This window comes from Chelonia mydas, chromosome 5 (assembly GCF_015237465.2).
Source record: "Chelonia mydas isolate rCheMyd1 chromosome 5, rCheMyd1.pri.v2, whole genome shotgun sequence".
Classification (NCBI taxonomy): Eukaryota; Metazoa; Chordata; order Testudines; family Cheloniidae; genus Chelonia; species Chelonia mydas.
The window spans coordinates 108,020,449-108,045,568 of record NC_051245.2 but is presented as its reverse complement, the minus strand read 5'-3'; the positions used below and the strand labels follow the sequence as shown (position 1 = coordinate 108,045,568).

The window sequence follows — 25,120 nt, the reverse complement described above, 5'->3', positions numbered from 1 at the left end:
CAGTTTCCACATAGTAGATGAACAGAATATTTTAGCCACCAGGGCTATCCATCTGGCACCTTTCATAAGCACTAACATCACTTAGCGTATGTCTACAAAGCAACTAGACAACCCGCAGCTAGCCTGTGCCAGCCAGCTCAGACCTGCAGGGCTTGGGCCGTGTGTCTGTTTTGTTACTGTGGCTTCTGAACGTGGGCTGGAGCCTGAACTCTGGGATCCTCCCACCTTGCAGGGTCCCACAGCCCCTGCCCAGAAGTCTACACAGCAATGAAATAGTTCTGCAACCCAAGTCCTGTGAGTAGAGTCAGCTAGTACAGGCCAACCACAGGTTTTTCTTTGCTGTGTAGAGATACCCTTAGGGACAAATACTGCCCAGCTCTTACTTGGATGTACAGTGAGGGGGAGCAAAAAAAGGAGACATTCCTCCACCTTCCCTGGGCCAGAGAAGACCCAGGCAGAACTACAATCCCCCAACAAAGGAGAGCATGGAAATTGCTCCCCAACTAGTCCCCAACAGTGTTTAGTGCCCCCAAAGGCTGCAAGGAGGGGTGGAGAGGCAGGAGAGCCCTGGCCCTGCCCTCGGTATTTTGATGAGTTGGGTTGACTAGCCCAACTGAAGACAAAATATTCCTCACCCCTTAATGGAAACGTAGCAATGCACATGTTTCATTCTGAGCACTGGGGAGCCCAAGGCGAGATGCTACCTCCATGAGGCAGAGTGCCTCTGCACCATCCCCAATTCAGCACGGTGCCTAAATGGCACCATCTAAAGCGTAGATAGAAGAAATAAAGGAACTTGTTTCATAGACTTCCAGCTGTTCACCACTCCTTCCCCTTTGTTCATTTATAGTCTACTCCTGCCTTATTCCTAAAATACAGCATCTTTCCCCTTCCCCCACCAATTCATGTGATTTCTGAGTTATGTCAGCTTCTCTTCTTTTAGTTATCTGCATTCCTCTGCACCAAGGGAGTTAGTGGCAGTCACGAGATTTGCTATATTTAAATATTAGTCAACACTTCAACAGAACAGACCATTTTTCAGAGCTTTGTAAGAACTTGGCCACAAATATCCACCTCACAAAGAAAATCCCTCCTAGGCTTAGATCATTTTATGCAAATTTTACAAAGTAATTGGCATCACCATTTCCAGGTAATGGAAATAAATTAGAGAGGGGCTTATGGGTTTCAAGTTCCATTTTTTGATCTGTATGTCTACCAAAAAATGGTTCAGAGTAAGAAATTCCATTCTCAAGACACTTAGCCCATTACATGACCAGAAGAATTTTAGTAACTGGAGGGAGGTGCAGTGGGGAAGGGAATGTACATCCACCAATCAAAGAATTGTCATGTATTTGCAAACAGACACAGCTCCCAATGGAAATTTAGAAAGACTGTTAAGACAAAATTCTACCAACTTTCTGTGATATTATCAGGAATCTCATGATATATGGTGTTTCTTAAAACTCCAACTCCCAGTGTTGAGATTATAAGAGAAAAATCAGCTGTCATTTTTTAAAAAAAAATTGAAAACATGAACCCTAAAGGCTCAAAAATCAGAAGGCAAATAAAAAGAACCAAAATTTCATGATCTGAGGGCCCAACTTATGATTTCTGAATGCCTAGGTTTGGCAATACTACAAAAGCACATAGTTCAAACAATACAAAAGGTCTGACTCAAGATGACAAATTAAAAAAAAAAGCAGCAAAATCTGCAGGATTTAGGCTAACACACTGTTCTCCCACTGTCATGCTGTTGTAGCACATATGGCAGGCAAAGTCTCCTATCAGCTGGGGCACCTGCTTTATCTGTGCACAGAAGTCTCAAGAAAAAGCAAAATTCTGGTAACAGCTTTGAATGGCTTGACTTTTGATGGCTTACTCACAGTCCCTTCACAATTATAAGACCTTTCATCATTATATAAATGTCACTTTCTGGTTTTAAATCAGGTTGCTTTACAATTAAGATCTATGTGTTGCTGTTATATTTTCCAGGGAAGTTATGTTTACATGGGGTATATTTTTTACTGACCACTTGCCATTTAACACATTCTTGTGTACTATACTGCAGTTCAACCTAGAAGCCAAACATTATTTCAGTAAAGTCAAGGGACTGCACTCATTTCTTCTCAACTCATTCCACCCAATCCCAGGGATTCAGGTGGTGCAAAGGGAGTGAAAACCAGCCCCAAGCCCCCTTCTGGTCTGTGGGAATCCCCAGTGGCCCTAAAGCCAGCGTCGCTATGACCTATGTCTTTATCCCCTTGCAGCATCTGGCACAGAGGTAGGTCAGTGCAGGGAGGGGTAGTAGCTGGAGGATGGCATACTCCAGCTATCCACCGTGGTAGATGGTCCCAAAGGAGCTGTAGCCTGATGGCACAAGAATAGCTGTCAGGCTGGGGTAGAGAATCAGAAGCTGGTTGTTGATTCTCAGCTTCTCCACTTTCCCCTTTCCTGGACTGCCAAGTCATGGAGAGGAGCCATCCTTTGTGATGTGCTCCCCTGAAAGCAGGAGGAACCAGTTGAGCTTCTATCCTGCTTTCCCTGAGACTCACAAGGAACATAAGAACAGCCCTACTGGGTCAGACCAAAGGTCCATCTAGCCCAGTATCCTGTCTTCGGACAGTGGCCAATGCCAGGTGCCCCAGAGGGACAGAACAGGTAATCAAGTGATCTATCCCCAGTTGCCCACTCCCAGCTTCTGGCAAACAGAGGCTAAGGACACCATCCCTGCCCATCCTGGCTAATAGCCATTGATGGACCTATCCTCCATGAACTTATCTAGTTCTTTCTTGCAGGGGGCAAGGTGGCTGCCAGAGATACTGTCCTCCCTCCCCTGCAGTGCAGCAGGCAGCCAAAAGGGAAGCTGCTGAACCTACTGGAACAAAGTGACCCCAGCTCACTTCCTAGAGCTGCAGGGGAAGTGGCAAGGATAGCTCCTACCTTCTCCCTGTAACGAAGGGGACTGATTCCAACACTTCACTTTAAAAATTGCAGACATGGCTCAGGAAGCAGATTTTCAATTCAGAATCAAATACACATTTTCTTCTTAACACAGTCACCTTTGAGGATCACACTTCTGAGCCTTGATAGCCCCAGAATGGCCACCCCTGCTGAAGTGTTCTTTGCTTCCTTAATACAGAGATGCTTCTATAGTTTTCTACCCTGCTATGACTATGTCCACATGGTGGCACAACAGGGAGAGAAGAGAAAGCACAATGAAGGAGCCTTCCTCGTGTGCTCAGGAGTGGAGTCACTGCTCCATTGTAGAGGTGAGAACCACCTCAAAGGGGGTTGGGGAAGGCAGGGCCCATAGTCCCACCCCAGCCAGAGCTGCTGATTCAGCACATACTCCCAGAAGCTCCAGGACTCAGACAGGATTTGTCCTGTAGCTTCCCTGGTAGTGCAGCCCTCTCTTCCCACACTCCCTCTCCACCACAGGGCTGTGCCTTGAAAGCCCACTCTAGCCTTCATCATCTAATGAAGATGTGTTACTCCTCTCCTAGCTGCCAATGTATATTCCCATGTTTAATTTAACTGAGGAAGTGAATAAATAATTCCCCAGAAATACTATTCCCATTGACAATTTGCAATAAAGATTTAAAGAACTCTGCAGAAAATGGATCTATGCAAGTTTGTAAAATACATGAGAAATTTCATTTGACACGAGTGCAATAAATCACCAAAAAGCAAATGAGAAAGATATAGAATTAAAATAGTCCACTTTATTGCAGCCTCATTAAATTTTCAAGCCTGTCTTGCTCTGATACTCTCAGCAAGAAAGAAACCTCCACAGAATGAGAAAGAAAGACATAGTAGCCTTCTAAGTCTGCTTTGGAAACAGTTTTCTTTTTATACAAGTTGCTGCCAATCTCACTTACCACTTGATTTAAATGTACAACTACGGGACTGCTTCTGATCTCAAGAATACGAGCACAAATCAGCTACAACTCCACTGAAGCCCATAGAGTTACATCAGTGTAAATGAAAGGAGACTGTGTCCTTTGTTTGGTTATTTTCTCCCTTGACCATCTTGTCGAATTCTCTCTGCTGCACCCTGGCAAATATTTTCAGCCATTCTAAATTCTCATGTATTGTTAAGTCAGTCATTTATTCAGTATTTGTATTTCAGTAGTGCACAGGGACCGCAATCATAGACCAGACCCCATTGTGCTAAGGGATCTACAAACACAGAATGACTGCCCCTATCCCAAAGAGTTCACAAGTGCTTTAAACCAAGGTAGTTAAAAGTGTTACTGGTGCGCGAAGATGCAAAATCAAAGTGTCTTCACCATGTGCAGCATGTGACCAAGTCTGAAAGATGAGGCTTCAACCATCCCTTCCACATGCAGAGGAGCACAGCTGGATAGCTGGTAAACCCATTACTATGTTCTGTGTATGCATAAGAAATGCATGGAGATATATGCCTGAGATTCAACAAGGTACGCTTTTAATAATGGGAAGCTAGAGTTCAAGGAAATATGCTAATACGGGAGCTCAGCATTTACCCAGTACCCTTATGTGCTCAGTTGCTAGTTATTAGAGTTGGTCAAATATTTCAAACAAAAGCTGTTCTTTTTTTCTCCTTCCCAAAAAATGAAATAATGTCTCCCTTCCCCCCCCCCCCCCAAAACAGTCTTCAGTCAGGGGAAGAATGAGATGACAATCAAAGTGTGTGGCATTAAAAAGGTCCCCTCAGTACCGGGTGGCTGAAGACTGAATTGTTCAGATACAAAGTTGAATGGCAAGTTCCACTACTGGGCAGAGGGCTAGCACAAGGTTGCTTCCTAAATCCCATTTGAAACCTGTGTTGGGGTGATGATTAAATGTTTCTTAAAATAATTACACAATGGTCTCTAAAGTAGTAAAATAGATCAATTCCTTCCTCTGTCTCTGCTTTTCATGGTGATTCTGGGAGGGGGGTCTTGTTTCCATGAGACAAGATCTGGAACAGATAGGGTCAGAGACTGAGGAAAACAACAAGATCTCCCCTTCCCCATCATTTTAGACTCATCTGTTCCCTACAACTATCCCCTCTTGCCTTCACTACAAGGCATTTTTAACCCAGAAAGGCTGGAACTTCCATGCTGATGCCAGAAACCATGTGTTGGGTGTTTAGACTGTAAGCAATTTGGCACAAGAATCATTGTTTTGTTCTGTGTTTCTACAACCCTTAGCCTAGCACAACGGAGTCCTGGTCCATGAGCAGGGCTCCCAGATATTACAGTAGTACAAATAACAACCAATGATAAAAGGCAGGAAATGCTACATGGTGGCTTTCTATTGGTGCATGTGATCCCCATGAATAGTAATGGGAGCTCTTCACACTCAGAGGGTGATTTTATTCTAGGCTTCACCTGATGAGGCCATGTCTAGTCATTTTCATGCCAAGCAATTTAATATAATCCCTCAGGTGCCCACTCTACAGTTAAATTAGAAAAGAGAATGAGCACTAGGAACTCTGATTTATAGCCATGCAGCCCAATTCCATTTCAAATTCCAATTTTCACAGGTTATCACAAAAAAAAAAATACATCCATTTTGACACTTGACATGTCATATCTTTGTGAAGGCATTTTTCTGTTAAAAATACAAATTAAGAAAAGTCTGTTCATCCCTTTTAAATTAAAACAGTAAAGCAAAGCATTTACTATCAGCTCCAGGAATTTGGGGGTTTAAAAACAAAAAAAAAAACCTACTAATGCCCATGTAAAGTTCACATGGAAACTAGCATCTAGCTTTGAGCGATGAGGATGGGCTTTTAGTCTGCAGTGTGCAGTCTACGGTGGGGATGGAGGAAGATGACCTCTCTGCAGGAAAAAAAGTTAGACAGAAAATTCTCTACTGCAGAAGTGCCTATGCTTGCACATTCCCTCAGCATTTAAGCCATCTATGACCTTAACAGCATCCCAAAGCAAGAGGTTCACAGAGATCTAGTAGTAAGTTTCAGCTGGACTGAACAAGTCAGTGTACCCCAACCCACTAATGTCATAACATGCATCTGGAACACAAAAGAATGGCCATATTGGATCAGACCAATGGTCCATCTAGGCCAGTATCCTGTCTTGTGACAGTGGCCTGTGCAAGATGCTTCAGGATGAGTGAACAGAATAGTCTATCCCCAGTCATCCACTCCCAGCTTCTGGAAGAGGTTTTAGGGACACCCAGAGCACAAGGTTGCATCTCTGACCATCTTGGCTAATAGCCATTGATGAGCCTATCTAATTCCATTTTGAACCCAATTATAATTTTGGCCTTCACTACATCCTTGCGCAACAAGGTCCACAGGTTGACTGAGCATTGTGTGGAAACACACCTCTTATTGATTTCATCTGGTGACCCTGGGTTCATGTGCTATTTGAAAGGGTAAACAACACTTATTCACTTTCTCCACACCATGCATGATTTTATAGACTGCTATTATATTCCTCCCCACCCCTCAGCTCTTTTTGAAGATGAACAGTCAGTCTTTTTAATCTCTTCTTATGGAAGTTCTCCATAATCCTAATAATGTGTGTTGCCTTTTCTCTACTTTTTCCAATTCCAATCTCTCTTTTTTGAGATGGGGTGACCAGCACTGCATGCAGCATTCAAGGTGTGGGCATATCATCAATTTATATAGTGGCATTATGATGTTTTCTGTTTTATTTATCTATCCCTTTTGTAACAATTTCTACCATCTGTTCGCTTTTTTGACTGCTGCAGCATGTTGAGCAGATGTTTTCAGAAAACTATCCACAATGACTCCAATATCTATTTCTTGAGTGGTAACAGCTAATTTAGATCTCATCATTTTGTATGTGCAGTTGGGATTATGTTTTCCATTGTGTCATGTAAGATATCAATAAAAGCTAACATACTGGTCATTAATATTACTGTGTGGTGTATGTACGGAAAAATTCAAAATTACCAGTGTATTGGGAATTATGTTCTCAAAGGGTATCTGCCAGGCAGGGCTAAAATTACACCACCCTAGATGAAGGAATGTGGGTCTGCCACCTAGAATGTATTTCCAAGGTATATTGAGAAACAGTAGGAATGCAATCTACATAGAAGGTAAACATCAAGCCAACAAGAGGAGGAGATAACCACTTAGCATCATGGCAAAGGGAGGAGATTGCCGGAAACAGATCAATTTGCATTTTAGCAAACACCAGCAGGGGAAGAAACCTCCTTTCACAATCAAAGCTTCCTCACAGCTTGAATGAACTTTACTTTGAGGGGTAACCGTCAGAAAAATATATTTCAAAGGTTCACTGGCCTATAAAAAGAAAGGGGCAAAGAACCCCAAGCTACCTTTCACCTAAGACCACAAAGGAACCAAGCACTTTAGACTTTGTGAGAGATCTTGACCAGATGGGGGTGGAGGTTAGGGGCAGGGGGAGGGACAGACACCTTGCTGAAAGGTAGATTGGTAAGGACACTACCTTGAACAAACCCTGTAGCTTGTTTTGTAAAGCTTTAGCCTCTAACCAGTGTTTTTCCACTGAATTTGCTTGTTACCATTTCTATCTCTATTCTTTGTATATGAACTAATTTAAAAATCCTATTTCCTTTTATTAAATACTTTTGTTTTACTTGTAAGCTAAACCAATCCAGGGTGATGTCTGATTTAAAGTGAATGTTAACTCTAGTTAATGTAGCAAGCTACTGGATATAGTATCTTTAAAGAAAGAGAAGAGGACTCTCTCAGTGCTCCAGGAGAGGGCTGGACATTGAAGAGCATGCAGTTTGGGGAAATGTGGGACTGGAGCACCTTGGTGTTATCTTGCCGGGGGTAACCAAGACAGGTGGAGGCTTAACGCAGAGAGGCTCATTGCTTGTTCGTCTGCTGGCTGGAAGCATCCCATCAAGAAAGCTCCAGCAGCAGAGTATTTTGAGGCACTCAAGATGATAGGCCAAGCAAATGATGGAATTCCTCACTGGTCTGGATTGCACCCTAGAATGTGACACCATCCTCCCCCCTACCTTGTCTAGTTACAATGATGAAACCAGATGCTCTGCTGGCAAAAGCGGGTGCAAGCCCATTGCCTGCAATAGCGTCACACCCATTTGTGGCAGCAATGGATTTGACTTACATGTAGTCATATGGTTCTCAGTACTTTCATAGAAAGCAGAGCAAATCCCCTGTGGAGCCGCAGAACAACACAGTAACCGGTTTTGAAAGGCATACTAATTTTTAGAAAGTCAAGAACACTAAAGACAGTAAACACCCATTCACTTCAATAGGCACAAGACCAGGCCTTAAAACGCCATTTGCATGACAGCTACAGCATAGCTAAAGGAATGCATGTTCAGCTTGGGAAAGGGCTTTAAGAAAACAAACCAGAGGTCACCACTAACGCGTTGTCAGCATGGGAAAGTTTTACCAGTTATATGTGGATTCTCTTTTTTCATCCTGAGAGGGGCTTCCCAAGCAACATCATTTTTTGTTTTTTAAAAAAAAGCCTCTCTTACACCAGAATAAGCATCAGCCTGGAGATAATAAGGCTATAGCAGTATAACTGTAGTGGTTTAACAGCAGACCTTAGGTTATGATGGTGTAACTTTTCCATCTAGACAAGCCCTAAGTCGCTGACCTGAAGAATCAAAGCTATTGTTGACACCTATATTTCATGAATTGCTTCTTAGTGTTTGGGGCCTCCAGACTGGTTGAGGAAGCAAGAGAATTTTGGCTGTAAAGGGGGGTTCTACTCACTGCAGATGCACCTCCTTAGGGGTGAGTCTGGGAATTAGCTCTCACCCAATCTAGCATCTCCTTCTGTTGGTTGCCCATGCAGTAGCCCTTCTCTTTCCAGGACTCAGGGTGCTTCTTCTTCATGACTCAGCCCACTAGCCAGGTCACTGTGTAGTCCCCACCACTTCAGAGGTAACAATCCCACCGGACGAGCTCTCTGGACATTGTCTCAAACAGTCTCCTATTCCAAGTTTAGGTTCAATGCCACTTTTCCAGTACTTGATAGGAGAACCTGAGCCCACCTGCTACTCTGGGTCCTAGCCCAGGTACCCTAGAACTACATCTGTTCAGCCTCAGACCCTGCTTCTGTTTCCCCTGAGCTCCTTCCTACACCCACTCTCTAGGTCCTTGCCTGACTCTGGGACTATCAGTGGTGATTCTTCTGCTCCTCATGGCTACTTCACTTCTCTAGGCCTCTTGTAAGACTATCTAGTCCAGGGAAAGAACCTAGGATTTATTCTCCTGCTTGACCACCTCCTAGTCCCTAGCAACTCCCTTTCCCTCTAGGATGCAACTACAGACCTCCTCCCTCTTACAGCCTCTTTCTGCTCACACTTTCTGTTTTATAATCCTAACCCTACACCTCCCCCAGCGGGGCTTCAGAAGCATTAGGCTTTATCATACCTGGCTTCCCTCCAGGTGCAGCATGTAAGGTTAATTGTACCCCTTCTGGCCTACATTAACCTGCTCAGGGCTTATGCAGGGTGGATATTCTGTCACATTAGCCAACATCCAGACAGATATGACCTATATTACAAGGGCTAGAAAGGCAATACTTTCGTAACATTGTCGTAAGTCTGGATGTATCAGCTAATCAAAAAGATCAGGTCCTGCTCAGTAAAGGCCATAAAAGAAGAGCATGTGAGGGACAATTCCTGGGGAGAAAAATTCTTTTCAGGGAAAAGTCCCTTGGAGGAATATTTTATTTTACCTCTGTTGGCATGTGTGTTTGCTTTCATGTGTTAAATATATATTTTTTCAGGAATAGGAGCAAGCAATTCATGTCTGGCCCCCTGAGCCTTTTTTAATATAGTGATTAGCTGGGGTGTGTCCTGGTTCCTGTAACACACACATAGTAGCCTCAATATTGTACAGAAGTAAGGCAAAGCATTACTGGAATGTGGTATAGCAAAGTGCTAAGCTTAAGCATTTTTGCATTTAAAGCTGGTAACAACAACTGGAATTTAAACAATCCTATTAAAGATTAAAATAAAAAAGGGGCAGAAGAGGATGAAAACATTTTAACAGTTTCTGGTGTAAATAGCTTTTCTGACATCAGAGAAGAAAAGGGAATAAAGGAAACAATTCACTCTATTTTAAAACATCTGCTCATAAAGCATTCAGCATAATAGCTTAATTTCAGAGTGCTTACAAATTCAAGAAAATTGTGAAAGAGAAAATAAAAACCCAATGGAAATTACCTCCATCAAATGATGGCTGTTCAGTGGCCAGTGAAACCAACTGGTAGTCTCTGTCCATTTCCTAGTGGGTAGAAATTCACACTGCAAACCCACCAACTAATTATTACATGTTGGCAGCATTGTTAGCAGTATCAGCAGACAGGCCTTTCACGCTTATGAGTGGTTGCTCCAGGACAGGAAGAAGTCACCTAGACAAGCCAGTGACAGAAAGGCTACATGGGCTACTTCCTCCGCTGTACCTTTTCCAGGGCCAAATTATGCCGGACCCTCATATGGATGCACTGGAGGGGGAAATTGGGGAAGAGAGCGAAACTCTAACCCCCCTGCCAACTGTGACACCCACATAAAGCCAGGCACAAATGCAGGCCAGAAGCTTGGGGGGCTCAGCTGCAGCGCCTTTCAAACAGCACAGAGACAAACTGCACCCTCACAGGTGTGAGGAAGAGGCAGGGACATGGCCTTTATATCCCTCTGCACTGGCCAGCCAAGTGGGATCAGCACATGTTGGGGAGACTATGCTGCACCCTACAAAAGCATGTAGCAGCGGGTGCATTGCCCATGTCCCACAGAGCTCCAGGTGGCTCTTTCTGGGTGGGCCAGTTCTGCACTACACCAAAAGCTGTGCTGTGCTTTAAAGACACAACTGAGGCCTCAGTGAAGAACACAAGAACAGCCATGCTGCATCAGACCAATCGTCCATTTAGCCTCGTATCCTGTTTTCCAATAGTGGCCGTTGCCAGATGCTTGAGAGGGAATGAACAGAACAGTGAAATTATCAGGTGATCCATCCTCTTGTCATCCATTCCCAGCTTCTGGCAGGATTCAGTTGCCTGAATGGTTGCCATACCACCTTTTTTTGAGTGCTAAAGCCATTCCCTTTTGTTTTAAGGAATAGTAATCATACACATGAATATACAGCCCCTCCGGCCCCAACATTCATAGCTTTACTCTAATAAGCCATAGCATGTTGATCTTAGCTCTGTGTGAATGCTGGTATCCACTGGAGATAGAAATCCTTTGATGTGAACCAATTAGTGCATAGTGGTAATACTGTACTGATATCCTTAGCTTCAGAGGACAGAGTACAAGGAGCTTGTCAGCCTGGTTAGACCAGCGACTTGTAAAAACGACCACCATTGGCCATCTATCTGTTTATCCAACTACTTATATGTCCCTCATCATGGGAGTATCAAACCACCATCCTAGCTGAAACCTAGAGAGTTTGCTAAAAATAGTGCAGGTAACTGGTATGTGCATCACCAAATCTTCATCACCAGCAAAGATCTTCTGATATGACTCATCTCGGGGAAGAAAAAACATAAAATCCTGTTGCTGCTCGAATAAGGGTGAGTTCTCTTTAAAGTATATAACCTGATGGAAACGGATGGGGAAAATACAGTCAATGAGAATTTCATCCTTTGGTTCAGAGTAATTCATTTTGCAGAGAAAATACATTGAAATGCTTTCAGTTTTGTGGCATGCTGGATAGCTTTCTGAGGCATCTGCCACAACGCCAGGTTTTTAAAAAAAGCTACTATTTCTGTTCCAAGATTAAGTACAGGATTAGGTAAGCAATGTGAGGTTAAGTAATTCTGTTTGTGGCAAAGAGAATGATGAAAATACTTTATACTAGTGCAGTTTTTCTTCCTATGCTGGTCTCTGCACATTTGAGATGGGCCCAGCACCACCATTCTCCAATAGGCAGTGCAAGGTAAAGAGAAAATGCTGAGCCATATTCACAGAAGATAGCACAGAGAGGTTTAAATTAAAGGCCTTTTGCTCTAGAAGAATTCAGTTGGGGAAGGCAGCTTTTATTCCTGTTGAGGGTTCCACAGGAGCTGCGCTAGGAGAGGCTAGCTAGGGCTGTGATGGATCATTGTTCTTCCTAGTCATTCTGGTCCCATCCCCTTTCTAGTCAACTGAAGCTACTTCAGGAGTCTACTGGACCCCTATGTCCTGTCAAGCTGTTTTCCACTGCAACCGCCTCTTTCCCTGGTGGACTTTCCATGCTTGGGACCTCCATCAGTAGGCTGTTGGGTTGTTGTTATTGATCTTCAAGATCCTTTCGCCTTCTTCCCCATAGTAAAGGAGAAAGACCACTCCAGCACCGCTGTCATATTTCCATTTGGGAGCCCTGACAAGCTACAGTACCTTCCACAGGGTAACCTCTGCAAAGTCTCTGGATTCGTTAATGGTGCTTCAGCACTTTTTATGAATACTATTAACATATAAGTCTCAGGGATGAGAGGTGAGTTAAATCTCTCAAAGACACACTTGTGCACTACTGACCAGCAGCAGTCAGTGCTTTATTTCATCTTGTTATGCAGTACTCTGGAAGGACCTGATGACAGATGAGATATAAAATAAGACTCTGACACAGGCTATGTTTTGAACATTGCATCCCCATCTACTATCCCATCCCTGGCTGTTGGGGATATTTGCTTGTAGCAGTCACAGATGGGCCATATGACATTGTAGGGAATCTCATCATACCATCCCCTCCATGAATTTATCAAACTCGGTTTTCAAAAGTTAGGTTTTTTGCCCCTGCTGCTCCCTGTGGAGGGCTGTTCCAGAACTTCACTCCTCTGATGGTTAGAAATTTTTGCCTAAGTTCAATCCTAAATGTATTGATAGCAGGTTATTATCCATTTGTTCTTGTGCCAACGTTGGCCCTTAACTTAAATAACTCTTCTTTCTCCTAGGTGTTCATCCCTCTGATGTATTTATAGAGAGCAATCGTATCTCCCCTCTGCCTTCATTTTGTTATGATAAACAAGTCAAGCTCTTCTAGCTTCCTCTCGTAAGTTTCCATTCTCCATTCCTCTGATCATCCAGGTGAGATCTCACCTTATGTGACGGTAATAACACATTCCTGTCTCTCCTGGAAATACTTTGCCTGATGCATTTGCAGATCGCATTAGCCTTTTTCACGGTTTCAGGACGCTGTTGGCTCTTAACCATCCTGTGATCAACCAATACAGCCAAACTAATACATCCCCAGTTTATAGCAAAAATTCTTGTTATGAGTCCATGAGTGCATGACCGTACTATTAAATTTCATCCCATTTTTATTAGTCCAGTTTTCAAGGTCATCCAAATCATCTTGTTATTAGGGCTGTCAATTAATCGCAGTTAACTCATGAGATTAACTCAAAAAAATTAATCACGATTTAAAAAATAAATCACGATTAATCACACTTATAACAATAGAATACCAATTGAAATTTATTAAATATTTTGGATGTTTTTCTACATTTTCAATATTGATTTCAATTACAACACAGAATAAAAAGTGCACAATGCTCACTTTATATTATTATTTTTATTACAAATATTTGCACTCTAAAAATGATAAAAGAAATAGTATTTTTTTAATTCACCTCATACAAGTACTGAAGTGCAATCTCTTTATTGTGAAAGTGCAACTTACAAATGCAGATTTTTTGGGGTTATATAACTGCACTCAAAAACAAAACAGTGTAAAACTTTAGAGCCTATAAGTCCAGTCAGTCCCACTTCTCGTTCAGCCAATTGATAAGATAAACAAGTTTGTTTACATTGACGGGAGATACTACTGCCTGCTTCTTATTTACAATGTCACCTGCAAGTGAGAACAGGCGTTCACATGGCATTTTTGTAGCCAGTGTTGCAAGGTATTTACATGCCAGATCTGCTAAACTTTCATGTGCCCTTCCATGCTTCGGCCACTATTCCAGAGAACATGCTTCCATGCTGATGATGCTCGTTAAAAAATAATGTGTCAATTAAATTTGTGGCTGTACTCCTTGTGGGGAGAATTGTATGTCTCCTGCTCTGTTTTACCTGCATTCTGCACAGATTTTCATGTTATAGCAGTTTTGAATGACAACCCAGCACATGTTCATTTTAAGAACACTTTCAAAGCAGAGTTGACAAAATGTAAAGAAAATACCAATGTGAGATTTCTAAAAATAGCTACAGCACTTGACCCAAGGTTTAAGAATCTGAAGTGCCTTCCAAAATCTGAGGGGACGAGGTGTGGAGCATGCTTTCAGAAGTCTTAAAAGAGCAACACTCTGATGCGGAAACTACAGAACCTAAACCACCAAAAAAGAAAATCAACCTTCTGCTGGTGGCATCTGACTCAGATGAGGAAAATGAACATGCGTCAGTATGCACTGCTTTGGAGCGTTATCAAGCAGAACCCATCATCAGCATGGACGCATGTCCTCTGGAATGGTGGTTGAAGCATGAAGGGACATATGAATCTTTAGCGCAACTGGCATGTAAATATCTTGCAACGCCAGCTACAACAGTGCCCTGTGAATGCCCATTCTCACTTTCAGGTAACATTGTAAACAAGAAGTGGGCAGTATTATCTCCTGCAAATTGTAACCAACCTTGTTTGTCTGAGTGATTGGCTGAACAAAAAGTAAGACTGAGTGGACTTGTAGGCTCTAAAGTTTTACATTGTTTTATTTTTGAATGCATTTTGTACATAATTCTACATTTGTAAGTTCAACTTTCATGATAAAAAGATTGCACTACTGTACTTGTATGAGGTGAATTGAAATAAACAATTTTTTTGATTTTTAAAGTCAAATATTTGTAATGAAAAATAAATATAAAGTGAGCACTGTACACTTTGTATTCTGTGTTGTAATTGAAATTAATATATTTGAAAATGTAGTGAACACCCAAAAATATTTAAATAAATGGTATTCTATTGTTGTTTAACAGTGCGATTAATCGCGATTATTTTTTTTAGTCGCTTGACAGTCCTACTTGTTATCATATTCTAGTCCTCCTCTGTATTGGCAATACCTCCCAACTTTGTATCATCCACAAATTTTATGAGTACACTTGCACTTTTTGTGCCAAGATGAGTAATGAAACTGTTAAATGAGATTGGTCCAAAGACACATCATTGAGGAACTCCACTAGTAACCTCCCTCCAGCCTGACAGTTCATCTTTCAGACCCGTTGTAGTCTCCCCTTTAGCCATTTCTTTACCCAACTTTTGATTCTCAAATAAATCCTCATCTCCTCCAATTTAACTAATAATGTTCCGTAGGGAACTGCATCAAATGCTTTACTGAAAGCCAGGTAGATTAGATCTACTACATTTTCTTTATCTAGAAAATCGGTTATCTTCTCATAGAAAGAAATGAGGTTGGTCTGATATTATCTACCTTTTTAAAAACCTTGTTTTCATTTGCTTATCTTTTTATTTTAAATATTAAGCAGGAAAAAACTCCTTGTAACTTCTGTAGACTAAGCATATTTCACCATATCTTCTCTAGCTTCAGTGATTTACCATGTTCCTGTTTATCTACTGTGCTTGACTGTGGCTGTCCATCACATTCCCGTAGGTGCATCTTATCCACTAGCTTCCCATTACAATGCCTTACAAAAGCTTACAGCTAGGTATGTGCCTGATATCACTATGCTTCTGTCCCTCTTAAGGAACAATCATGTTTCAGCAGATCTAGACTAATACCCTTTGGAGGTTTGCAGCACAGTTTGTGTGTGGACTGAGCTTCATTCTCTGACTACATATCAAGTTAGAGTGATAATGATGGAGTTTTACTATATGAAAAATATGGATTCATATAGGAGTAACAGGAATTTAAAAATTCAGTTTTTCTAGAACACATTTGCGAGAAATTCAAGAACACATTTCAATGATTTAAAAAGACTCCCAGCTTTTATAAATAAAGCAAAAGTTTCTGGTTCTCATTAGGAATACAAGTAATAATTACTGGTGTATATAAAATACTGAGAACAGTGGTGAGAGCACAAGCTTAACCAGGTATGCAGTGCTGTGGGGAAAACCCTGTTTACATCAGTTTACCTAGTGTGCAGGCATATTTATCTTGTCAGTTATGCTATGGTTTAATTATGTTCAATATTATTTGAAAAATATCCAGTCAACTGGAAATTTTAGGTATTCTATGTAAGCTGTCACTTATATAATATACACTCAATATATTTAATAGACCTTTCCCCCTCACACATGGATATATTTAAGGGGGACAATATATATTTTCATAATGATTTGGGATAGCCAATTTGAGACACCAATAAAGGGGCCTGATATTCACAGGGCAGCTGTTTAGCACTTTCTGAAAATCAGATCCTTTTAATATGTCTCATGTTGGGTACCCCAAAATTGAGGTACCCAAAATCACTTGTCATTTTTGAAAATGTAAGCCCTAGCTTCTAAGCCAATGCACATTAACAAACAGAGCTGTTCAATTATTTTCTGCCCAAAGAATTTGGGGCTAAATCTTGACTTCCTTAACAGGGCACATTCCCACTTCTGTCAACAGGATGTTCCTGAATAAGAACTAAATCAGAACTGATGAAGGATTTCAGCATGTGGCCCTTTGATATGGCCTGTCAGTTCCTTTACAGGTATTCCAGCTTTTACTCAGTATCTTCCTATTACAAAATACTTGGCCCCAGTAAGTGTAGCTCAAATTTTTATCCCACTTTATCCCATACAACAGATCACAGACGGAAAAGACCTATTAGGTCACCTAATCCATCTGCAGTCAATGTGAGATTGTTTCCAATTTTGTATATTTACTAGAGCTCTGTCCAGTCTAATTTTAGATGTCCTAAGAGACAGTGCTTCTGGCACTTGCCTTAGGAGGATAGTAGAACATCCCACTGCAGTATGATGTGAAGCATCACATTGCAAATGCCTTAACAGACCAAGACCAGAATTTTAGCATGTCAGGTATCATCAAGAAGTTTTTATTCAAGATGGCATGATTTGTTATAAGCAAAACAAAGTAACAGCCATATTGGGAAGAATACTACATTATGTAGCTTCCAATACAGGCGCACACAGGTTGTGGAAATGTGAAAACTCTCTTGTAATTTTTTGGGGTGGAGGGGTACACAAGGAAAGAGGACAAGATACATGCTTGTTTTGGGCAAGATGCAGCTCCCGTTGATTTCACTGGGAGTTGGATCAGGCCCTTTCCCCTTTATATCTCATATTATGTAATACTCAGGAGTCAGTGTGGGTTACAGAGAGGTTAGCAGAGGAATAGAATCAAGAGAACCAAGTTCTAGTCCTGGCTTTGCTATCGAGTCCCAGGGTGGCCTCAGACAAGTCATGGAGCCAACATTTTTAAACCTGATTGTCCAAAATTAGGCTCCTAAATAAAAGCAGCTTGATTTTTCGCAGTGCTAAGCACTCGCAGCTCCCCTTGGAGTCAATGGGATATTTGGTTGCTAGAATCTCATATAATCAGGCCACTTTTATTGAGGCCCCTGAATATGGATTTAGGCACCCAGGTTAGGAAATGTTGGTATCTAACTCTCACTCAGATCCCTGATCTGTAAAAGAGGACTAACAATATAGTAAATTCCTTACCTACCCCACAGTGGTGTTTTGAGAATTAGTCATGTGTGCAGAACACTTTGAATATGTGAAGGGTACAGCTTCAGTCCTTGGATTTCCTTTCCCCATCAGAACAAACAATATTACGCTGTGACCTTGGCATCTCTTTTTTTATTTGATCAGATGGACCATGATCTAGCAAAGCCTTGAAGTATGAGCTTAACTTTAATCACAGTTCAATGGAACTACTCATGTGCTTAAGATTCAGCATATACTTAAGTGTTTTGCTGGCTCAGTGCCATGGAGCAGACTCTCTTCCAGAGCACTCACTACATGCAGAACTAGCAGTCATTATTTCAGTCTTTACACCCACCACTCCTAAGGACCCAATCTTACAACTGGATCTGTGTAGACAGATCACTGAACCCACGCAGAATCCCTTTGAAGTCAACAGGGATTATGTGCCTCTTGAGTAGATGCAATTGAAGGATCAGAGCCTAATTTGTATGCCAACTGATTTTTGTTATACACCCAGTGTTATTTAGTTTAGTACTAAGTAAAATACTAAGCATTTTAACAGGCTATTTTGTTAAAGAGAAACATTGTACTTACCATCCAAAAGGTCTGCTTCATAACAAGTTACTGAGAGCTATAGGCAAAGTGGCAACATGTATGACACAGTCAAAGTGGAAGTATTTTTCTTCAAACGTTTTTTCAGTAATAACCATATTTTTTTTACAAGAATACATACCCAAGTTTGCGTCAATCTCTACATTAAAAACAAACAAACACATTTCTCTCTTAAAGGGACATTGCCAAGTTTAAAACAATAGGTCAAATCCCGGGCCTTATAGGGTAATGTGACTCCCTTCACTCTGTCCATTTAAATGTCACTCATTTTCATTGACTCCCTTCAACCTCATCACTAGTGCCCAGGTGGGATGGAATGATGCACTCAGCTGCCAGTGTTTTGTTAATTTTTTTCACTATGGAATTATTAGTTTTCTAAAAACTCAGTCTTGATAGTGTGTTTGAGACACCAGATTTATTCCATACTATGCAGTACATGCTGCCATGAAATTATAAAGCTGTGGTTCCTTTGAAGCAACTCCGTTTTTTTACATGCTAGTAAGTCTATATCTAAATCAATGCCGGCCAAAAACCAAATTTTACTCTAGTACTTCTTAAACCAACATAAGTCTATTCTCTCTTTGATACGAACATAATTCCCAATAACATTAATGAAGCTAGGCTTGTGCATCTAGGGGAGAACAGACCCTTTAGTGTACACTGATGCAATGACATTTTATTTGCCCATTATATATTCCCGGTAAAATATCTGAAGTAGTCTGTATAATTGCAGATTGTATTCACGCAGATACATGGTAGCTTCAGTTAACATTTTAGTGGTGTTACGTTTGTTCCTCGGGTGCTGTGTGGGCACAATAGTAATGAATTCCATACTGAGCAGCCTAGATATTTTGTAATTCTGTATTAAACTCACTCAGAGGGCCTGACTCACCCTCATTTATATCATTGCTACTTTCACTAGAAGGTTGGTAACGCAATATTCAGTGGCCAGTTGACAACATTGATACATTAGTGAACGTGCACAAAGCATGAAAAACACCAACACTTAAAGGAGCGCCACGTGAAGGTTGTCGTCTTGCAACCACCAGGTTTTGATTTATGTCGGAAAGACTGATGCAGATTGAATTGCATCAGGACATCTCATAGGAGATGTGTACAAACCCTCTTTAAATGGAAAAAGAGGCAAACACCTGTATGCGACTGTGGTCATCAGGCACAAACGATGGAGCACATTATATCTGAGTGTCCTCTTCACTCTTTTGCCAGGGATCTCAAGGACATTCATCAGCTCACAGCTGTGGCAATGTGCCGGCTATCAAATCTAGATATAAATTTGTAATTGTTGCTACCTACACAAGCCATACAAAAGAAGACCCTCATTTATCCAGGTATAAATCTTGAGTAACTCCTCTGAAGTCTACAGAGTTACACTGCAGTCAAACTGTTGTGAGAAGAGAAACTGTTCCACAGAATGGAAAAACAATTGCACTGCTCCTCACTAGCAAGTGCTACATTTGCCCCCACTTTTCATTGACTAACTACTGCTGCTCTTGATGCCAGGGCTTCAATATATAGGGAACTCTGCAAAATTTATTCCAATAAATACCTTATACACAGTGTGTAAAACTCTATAGATTATTTTGTTTGTTTTCCATTTTACAAAGTAAAGTAGGAATGAAAAACAAAATGTTGAAATTGGATAAACAGAGAAATTTAATTCATGTGATTTTGAAATTATGGTCAGTACAATAAACTCCTTTGTATGGAAGAAAATGAAGTTAACATGATTTTTAGTAGTTCCGAAAAGCTTTATATTTTGTAACAGGGAAATATTAGTGTGCTTATAGTCAGAAATTGTGTATGTGTGTGTTTGAGAGAGTGAGACACACACACACACACACATACACACACAAAGGGGAACAATGTTATGAACGAGTATAATAGCTTCAGAGGTGGAAGTGTACAAAAAGAATTAAATGCTGTAGAATGTTTCTCTGGACTGAAGGACACAGTAAGCCTAGAAAATTACTTTACAATTTAATGGTATACAAAAAGAATTGGGTCTATTAACAAATGAAATGTAATCTTGCTGGTAAATATCTCAAACATTTCATTTCTCAAGCCAAATTTGCATATTTGCTGTGGTAGAGGATATAACATTCAGACACCTGTATGTATTCCGCACTGCTTTCCACAATAGGACCTAGCTAAAATCTAGGCAATAAAATAATTTGGTCCATGCAACACCCTGACACATTTAGAAACCAATCTTGTGTTTTCAAGAGAAAACAAACTATTCAAGAAAAAGCAGTAGAAAGTACAGGTGTAAAAAAGAGAGTACTCTAGGACACAGCAAAAATCAAATGTTCCAAAGTTTTAAAACACTCCCTGTATGGTTTGGGAGTACACTGCAACAAAACGGGGCACTTGTGAGTAGGTATTCATAGATTCCAAGGCCAGAAGGGACCATTGTGATAATTTAGTCTGAGCTCTTGTATAGCAAAGGCTATAAAAATCCCCCCAAATAATTCCAGTTTGAACTAGAGCAAATCTTTTAGAAAAACAGCCAGTCTTGATTTACAAATGCCCAGTGATGAAGAATCTGCCATTAAGCTATCATAGGAAGTAATACCTGCCAGGTAAATTCCCTACAAACTGTGAAAACCACTGAAAAGGTGTTTGTTCTTAGTTGATAGACTTAATTCTATAGCAAATATAGGCCCATATCATGCAAACCCTAACGAATGGGACTCTCATGTGAGTAGGGTTGGCAGGGATGGGCCCTTGATTTTTCAATCAGCAGCATAAGTAAATAAAGGGCCCGATCTTGTGACTCTTACTCATTAGTAATTTTCACTCATGCCAGCATTTCATGGCATGAGTATGAATTAATTGTATAAATCAGGGTTGGCCTCCAAAATCCCTAGGTTGTCTGCGGACAGGTTGCTGAATTTGGAATTGGACTGCTATTTTGGTTCCAGCTAGTTCAAACTCTTCTGACTTATAAATGGCAGTATCGCTGCTTAAAGGAATCCTCAGAATCAGCGATGTAGTATGAGAATGTCATCTTAAGGATAGCACAGTATAGGTGCACCCATGTAGCATGCTCCATCCAGGAATGCTTCTTATTTACTCCTACTGTTCATGAAAGGATTCTCTTTATTGTACTATGAAAAGGAGACTGCGTAAATTTTACCATTACAAAGTAGGCTTCAACACACCCTCTCCTTAGATTTGGCTAGTACAGCACTGGAATTTTTACGTTGGGTACTAGATTTCACTGCAGTGATGTTGATTTTTTGGCTTCTAATATGCATTGGAGGAAATAGAGGGAAAATAATGGTTGGTTGTCCCAGGGACTTAATTATAACTGCTGTGCATCTGTCATGACCATGACAGGTTGATGTGAAGGATATTTAACAAATGATGCATTCAGTATAATATGAATGACAAGATGCAATATTTTGCTCTGTGCACAGTTGTCAATAAAGGTACACACCAATATACACCATTACATTCACAATCATAATGCCTTTTATTTATTTTTAGGTTGGAGGAAATCACAATTAGAACCAGAATTTGGGTGAGTCCTCTACTGGATGGAGTTAAGGAATTGTTGCATTAGATCGACAGGCACACAAAAACAGGCACACTTTTCCTAGAAACCTAAAAGAGATGAGAAAAGGAGAAGGCACAGGTTCCCAAAAGGTGTTATACCATATTGAATTTTGCAAGCCTACTTTTGGAGTTTATTTACAATGGCCTTATGCTGTTCCCTGAAGACACTTCACAATAAGGATTACTATGTAACATCTGACATTTTTACCCATTTGATATGTGAATCGAAGACAGAGTCAAATTTTAATGTCAGTCACAGCAGTGTAAAAGCAGAGTAACGCCACTGACTTCAATGAAGCTAAACTGGATTTCCACCAGTGTAACTGAGATCAGAATATGACCACAGATTGTATTTTAAGTACTATTTTAAGTTATTTTTTTAAATAAATTTGAGTTTGGTGAAACTTCCATCCTGCTCTCTCTAACGTAATGTAGAGCACCTACAGGAGCTGGAGGCCGGAGACCTGGTCGATCCCCCACCCCCATATTAAAGCAGCCATGGGTGAAACTCAGGGAGTTCACCACTAAAATTGAAAAGAAAAAAAAGGAATGTTTTGCTGCTGATAAATCAACCCCACCTCAGGAATGTCCCTAACGAGAGTTATAACCACCAAGGCTGTAAAGTGGAGACACCCGGGTGCTAGGAAATTGGGGAAGATACAGAAAGAGACTCAATAAATGGTAAAATAAGCTCTAACCAGTGTTTTTATGCCGATCATCTGCATAAACAGAGAGGGTCACAACTAAGTTACAATTTAGGCATGAAAGATAACATGTAAAAACTTGGGCAGGAAGGAGGATACATAGGTGCCAGTGTGTAATTGGTTAAAATTTCTGTTATTTAGGAGTATGGGATAATGTGATAGGTTTAGTAAATTGAAGGACGTAACCTGTATAATGTAAATGAAAAACAATGTTCTTTGGGATCCATTTCCGGACAGCAGTTTAACATCAAGCTACTGGAACTCTGACCCCTCTGCATGACCGTGGCGTGCAAAGGCATCACCAGGAACCCCCAGATGAGTGGATCCTGACTGGCCATCAGGTGATATTTGTATATTGGGAGTGGTGAGCATAAGAGATTTGCTGGGTATATGTATTCTGTGTTGCTAATGAATAGATGTTTAGAGCACAGCTGTTTAAGGCTCTTTCACTGGGAAAAGGTTCTGCAGACCTGAGGAGCCCTGATCCCGAGGGAAAGGGCGGGTATTTAAATTGACCAGGTTTCTTCCTGAGCCCCATGGGTAAGGATAGGTGCCTTACACCCTGAGCCCTTGGAAGGGAAAGGGTGGGGGGTGCCTAAATTGATTGGGTCACACCTTGTGCCCTTGGGAGGGTATAGGCAGGGTGCCCTAGATTTTCACAGGTAACACAGCTGGTTCTCCTTACCATACATCACACCACCAGCCAACATATTGGCTGTAATCTGAATATTACAGTATATTGGTGATTTACAAAAACAATGAGAAGAAATCCAAATGAAACCCAGGCTTGTGGGACCTGCAGTGTAAAAAGTCCCTATTTTAAGGCCAGATTTCTAAACCAGCCTGTATGTAACATCTGAAATCCAACAAAATTAATTCTTAAATTAGTGCGAAGCCTACTCTGGGATTCAAAGAGCAAGCGTGTCCTGAAATTAGTTTAACTGTAGATAAATCTGCCAGAGGTCTGAGTAGGGCTATGCAGTTACAGGACAAGTGAAACCAACACAGACGATCCTTTGGGAGGGTTAAGGGGGGAGAGAGAAAGCTAACCATAGCAGTTCAGAACACTGTACAACTGCTCCTAGGATGGAGATTTCAGAGAGTGCTCCCAGTGCAAGGTCACAGGAGGAGGAGGACTTTACATAATCTCACAGGCGGCCACACAACGAGGCGCAGTTTTCACCGATGAAATCATACCCCGAGCAGCCCAGGGAGCAGTTGTGGCAGATGCACCAAAGCGCATCCCGGGGGAGAAGGGCGGCAGAGCGGGCCCTCCTGGAGTACAGTAATTCAATTGCTAAGCCGCTCTGCGGCGGCAGCGAGAAAGAGCAGCCTGCAGCGCAGGACCCGGCAGCAGAGGCGGCTGCCAGCCGAGCCTGGGCTCTACCTGCTCAATAATGCAGCTGCGGCTGCCAAGCGGGGCTGGAGTGAGGGATCCAGTGACCGCGCTGCGCGCGCCTCCTCCTTCCCCGGGGATGCGGTGCCTGCTGCAGAGCCAGACCCAGGGGCCCTGAGGGGAGCAACCGCCCAGCTCCCGCAGCCCCCCCCCCGCCCCACTCCCACGTACTCCCCAATTCCTCGCAGCGCGCTGGGTCCTGCAGATCAGCCGGGGGTGCAAGGGGCCGCACAAGTCAGGCGCGCGGGGCTGGGGGGGGGGGGGGTCTGACTCCTTCCCTCGGCAGCTGTCCGCTTTCAAAGCAGCGGCACCAGCCAGGATCCCCCCACAACTTCCCTGAGGCGAAGCAAGTCAAGGACCCCCCCACACACACACACACACCCCCAGTCCGCCGTGACCGCTGGGTCAGACCACTCCACAGAGCTGCGCCCTCCAGGGATTGCCTCTGAGCATTGCATCACCCCATCCATCCATCCATCCATCGATCCCTAGGGCTCCACACCAGAGCTCCAGCTTCCAGGGTCCGGCTGGTGCCCCCCAGCCGCGTGGCCCCCCGCAGAGCCACACACACACACACACACACACACACACACTCGCCTCTTGCTCCAACTTCCTTCCCCGCGCTGGGGGAGCGGGCGCCGCAGGCAGCCTGAGCCCCGGGGAGACACCAGACATTCCCCCCTCTTCCGACCCGGGCCCGCTCCTGTACCTGGGTGGCTTTGTGGAACTGCTTCTTCAGCCCGGCCACGGACATGGTAGGATGCTGCAGGGAAGCGCCCCGGCCCCGGGAATGCTGCTGCTGCTAAGGGGATGGGAGCGACTCGAGGACCAGATGGCTGATTGCTGCTGAAAGCGGGATTTCTCTCGCTCGCTCGCTGCTCTCAGATCCTCTTTAACCCAGCGAACAGGTTATCAGAGGCCAGTCTGTGGTGCAGAAACCCTGACGTCAAAGAGAGGGAATCCAGCCTCTTAAAGAGAAAGCTGTCCTCCCAGTCCTCCTTTCCTTCCCCAACCCTCAAGCCCTGGCCTCAGAGCAAGCGTCCCTGCTTCCCCGGCTTTGTTCCTCACAATATGACATACGCGGCCCCTGATTTCTCAGCTGTAGAATTGTTTAAATTAGAGCATGGAATTAAAAAGAAAAAAAAACCAATCAATCAGACTGAGATCTTTATTTATAATGCGTGTATAGGATGGATTTCCAAATCCTGAGCGCCCTGCTTTGAGCTCTGCCCCTATGGCTGGGTGCCAGGGCTCAAGCCCTCATTGGGTCGGTTTCTTGCTGCACTTTTTCTACAGCTGTTTATGTGCCCGAGGCAG

At 42.4% G+C, this 25,120-nt stretch overlaps 1 protein-coding gene across 1 annotated transcript in view; it reads right to left on the bottom strand.

Moving 5' to 3' along the window:
- The window catches only part of SH3GL2 (SH3 domain containing GRB2 like 2, endophilin A1), a 141,211-nt gene extending 116,363 nt beyond the window's left edge, over positions 1 to 24,848 (bottom strand). Inside the window, exon 1 of the mRNA XM_007061686.3 lies at positions 24,513 to 24,848. Coding sequence (XP_007061748.1) covers positions 24,513 to 24,557 — 45 coding nt within the window. The 5' untranslated portion in view covers positions 24,558 to 24,848. The remainder of the gene's footprint in view (positions 1 to 24,512) is intronic.
- Positions 24,849 to 25,120: the final 272 nt, after the last annotated feature.